Below are 3,697 nucleotides of genomic sequence, written 5' to 3'. Positions count from 1 at the left end.
GAGAGAGAGAGAGAGAGAGAGAGAGAGAGAGAGAGAGGAGAGAGAGAGGAGAGAGAGAGAGAGGGAGTGAAGGAAGACTCTTAATGCAGATACGGAAGAACGAAAATTCAGTTCTGCATATCAGTTTTATTGCTGAGTCAGGAGTATAGTCCGTTTTTTTTTTTTTCTTTGCTTCACCTTCTATTGTATTATAACTGAGTACAAAGATATTCATACACTGTCTCTTTCATTTTATTGATTTGCCTTCTACAGTGTTGTTGAAATCAGTTGAAAGAAAAACGTTAAAGTCCCGTGTAATATTTTAGCGCTTCTCTGTTCAAGGCAGGTAATTCCCTGTGACGGAATCAATTAGAAATTCAAATGGTATGCATCAGCGGGTTATTGAGCTGTGCCTTTAAGCTTTAGTTGTAGAAAGCATCAAAGACCCATTCAGGAAGGTGTCTGGAAACGAAGAGCATTACCCTATAAGGCCAGTTGGCAGAACAGTACCTGGCTCGTGGGTGTTTGTGTATCAAAGCCTCGGTCACTGCGTCAACAACAGGCTGAATGTCGGATTCCTGTGAAAGACAGTGTTAAGCCATTTAGTTCAGTTTTATCTCCCTAACTCTCCTACTTTAATATATGACTATGACAGCGGATGAAATACTTTTAGTTCGGTTTTCTCATCTACTCTTTCTAAAATATGATTAGGACAGCAAATAGAATTCTTTTCGTTCAGTTTAGTTTCCTCCCTATCTTCACCTCTGATATATGATCACAGATAATCAAATCCTTACTTCCCGAACTCCCATTCTCATGATCATTATAATCTAATCAGACTAAGAATCAATGAAGTTTTTTTTTTTTTTTGTGAATATTATTACATACAGATGGCTCCACCTGTGCTCAGCTACTAAGGAGACTATCAGTAGGCTCTAGTGACCGCTCCTGAATTCTCTAGTCCTTGAAATTCCGGGAAAATGTGTTTTTCTTTCTAATATCATTGATATCGATACTGTTTTTTATTTCTACTGATATTATGATTATTAAATAGGTATTACTGTCTTGGTTACATTAAAGTCAATGAAATAATACAAAAACTTTTTTAAATCAAGGAAAAGGGTAAACAGGTGAGATAGGTAGGACTAATAACTGAAGCCTTGGTGACAGCACTTGTAGAGCCATTCCTGTGCAAATACAATAAATAAACCTATACTACAGTTGGAATGGCATGTATCCTTGCCATACGTGCCGACTGGGTTAAGTGTTCGGTTCTCACTCATACAACACCTCTACACAATTTCTCAAGATTCCCACCACCAAATTTACAAAGGAGAGCGTGAATCATTGTTTTAAAGAAACTAGATTGTTTAAAGCTCACCCCGTGATCTTTGAAAGCTTCGTAGGATTTGCGAAAAGCTTCTTCGCCGTACGCCGACCTCGTCTCCTCGTCCATGCTCTTCCAGATCTCGTCAGCCTGACGGTCCAGCAGCTCCTTCGTCAGTATTTGTGTGGCTGTTGATGTATGCATATATGTATATGTATTTATAAGTATATATATGGATTTATTAGTCTATATACGTACATGTTTACATAAAATATACGTGTATATATAATAAACATTATATCATACACACGTGTATATATAACACATTATATGATAGACTTATATGCATTATATATACACATACATCTACATAGAGATAAACTGATATGTAGGAAGAGATATAGAGAGATAGACGTAATCTATATAGGAAAGGTCTAACCTTACTTTATTGGGAATGAATACTATCTTATCCACTTATTCTCTTATCATTGAATGAGAAGCCTTTAATCACTTATCGGACGGATAATGTACAGATGAAAAAAATGTTTTTTAATCAAGGTAATGACCTTCTCTTACCTACCACGTGGCTCCCAGGTTCCACCACACAAACGTTCACGCCAAACTGTTTCATCTCCAACCTTTAAAGAGTGCTCAGAATCACAATTAAATCCTAGATATATATGCGTGTCTGTGTGTGTGTGTGTGTGTGTGTGTGTGTGTGTGTGTGTGTGTGTGTGTGTGTGTGTGTGTGTGTGTGTGTGTGTGTGATTTAGCGATACACAATCGAGGTTAAACCTCCCAGCACAATTAAAAGCAAAAAAGTAAAGAGAGAGGAAGAGAGAGAGAGAGAGAGAGAGAGAGAGAGAGAGAGAGAGAGAGAGAGAGAGAGAGAGAGAGAGAGAGAAAGAAAGAATAAAAAGAAAAAAAGAAAGAAAGAAAAAAAGAAAAAAAAGAAAAAGAAAGAAAGAAAAAAAAGAAAAAAAGAAAAAAAGAAAAAAAAAAGAAAGAAAAGAAAGAAAAGAAAGAAAGAGTAAGAAAGAGATTACGAGAAAGAAAGAATGAAAGGAGAGAAAGCGAAAGAAATAAAGAAGGAAGGAGAGAAAGATAGAGAAAGAAAAAAAAAAAAAAAACGAAATATCACCTAAGGCAATCCGAGAATCCTTCCACAGCATACTTGGACGAAATATACGGAGAACAGATCCGCACGCCCATGCACCCGGAGACGCTCGTCACGTTAACAACACGACCTGGAATTAGTATAAGAGTAAAGGCGATTGTTAAGATGCAACGAGGGAAGTATCAAGGAATGAAACCAGGGCTGTGGTGGTGGTGGTGTTGGTGGTGAAGGTGGTGGTGGTGAAGGTGGTGGTGGTGGTGGTGGTGGTGGTGAAGGTGGTGGTGGTGGTGGTGGTGAAGGTGGTGGTGGTGGTGGTGGTGGTGGTGAAGGTGGTGGTGGTGGTGGTGGTGAAGGTGGTGGTGGTGGTGGTGAAGGTGGTGGTGGTGGTGGTGGTGAAGGTGGTGGTGGTGGTGGTGGTGAAGGTGGTGGTGGTGGTGGTGGTGGTGAAGGTGGTGGTGGTGGTGGTGGTGAAGGTGGTGGTGGTGGTGGTGGTGAAGGTGGTGGTGGTGGTGGTGGTGGTGGTGAAGGTGGTGGTGGTGGTGGTGGTGAAGGTGGTGGTGGTGGTGAAGGTGGTGGTGGTTGTGAAGGTGGTGGTGGTGGTGGTGACGGTAGTGGTGGTGGTGGTGAAGGAGGTGGTGTGTTGGTGGTGGTGGTGAAGGTGGTGAAGGTGGTGATGTTAATGATGGTGGTGGTTATGGTAATGGTCATGATAGCAATGAGGATCATGACGATGCCGATGATGGTGAAAGTGATGGTGCTGATGACGACGATGATGATGGCGATGACGATGATATACAGATTCGCTCACCTCTAGACTCCCGTATGAGAGGCAAGTAGGCTTTGGTCATCGCTATGAGGCCAAAGACATTCACCTCCGCGACTTTCCTGTAGATCTCCAAGGGCACCCACTCTGCTGCCCCCTTGATTGCAATCCCTGCATTGTTTACCAGCCCCCAAAAGACTTCTGCGAAACAGATAATTATTTTATGGTCTTTTGTTTTCATTTTTTTTTTTTTTTCCATCATTTAAATGTCATCAAGGAATATGATTTGGGAAATATGCAAGATGTGGGGCGAGTTTTTTTCTGACCCACTGATGGAGGGGAGGTAAGGAGGTAGGGAGGGGGGAGCTCTAAGTGGCGCAAAGTCAGGAACAGAGAATAAATGTCTAATTTCTAATCAGGAGATAATTATATATTTCATCGTCAAACAGGGGCCAATTCAGGACCCAAGCTTCATGTAGCTGTGCCGATGTCAGTGACCTATGTAATGGAA

The 3,697-nt window shown here is 41.3% G+C and overlaps 1 protein-coding gene across 1 annotated transcript in view; it reads right to left on the bottom strand.

Annotated features, from left to right (window-relative positions):
* Nucleotides 1-217: 217 nt before the first annotated feature.
* Nucleotides 218-3,697, bottom strand: part of LOC125043257 (D-beta-hydroxybutyrate dehydrogenase, mitochondrial-like) — a 7,162-nt gene continuing 3,682 nt past the window's right edge. The window contains exons 4-8 of the mRNA XM_047639267.1: nucleotides 3,232-3,387; nucleotides 2,448-2,553; nucleotides 1,883-1,944; nucleotides 1,361-1,494; nucleotides 218-557 (exon numbers count right to left, since the gene is read on the bottom strand). Coding sequence (XP_047495223.1) covers nucleotides 402-557; nucleotides 1,361-1,494; nucleotides 1,883-1,944; nucleotides 2,448-2,553; nucleotides 3,232-3,387 — 614 coding nt within the window. The 3' untranslated portion in view covers nucleotides 218-401. The remainder of the gene's footprint in view (nucleotides 558-1,360; nucleotides 1,495-1,882; nucleotides 1,945-2,447; nucleotides 2,554-3,231; nucleotides 3,388-3,697) is intronic.

The sequence above is a fragment of the Penaeus chinensis genome, chromosome 33 (assembly GCF_019202785.1).
Source record: "Penaeus chinensis breed Huanghai No. 1 chromosome 33, ASM1920278v2, whole genome shotgun sequence".
NCBI classification, from domain to species: Eukaryota; Metazoa; Arthropoda; class Malacostraca; order Decapoda; family Penaeidae; genus Penaeus; species Penaeus chinensis.
This window is presented reverse-complemented; position numbering and strand designations above follow the sequence as displayed.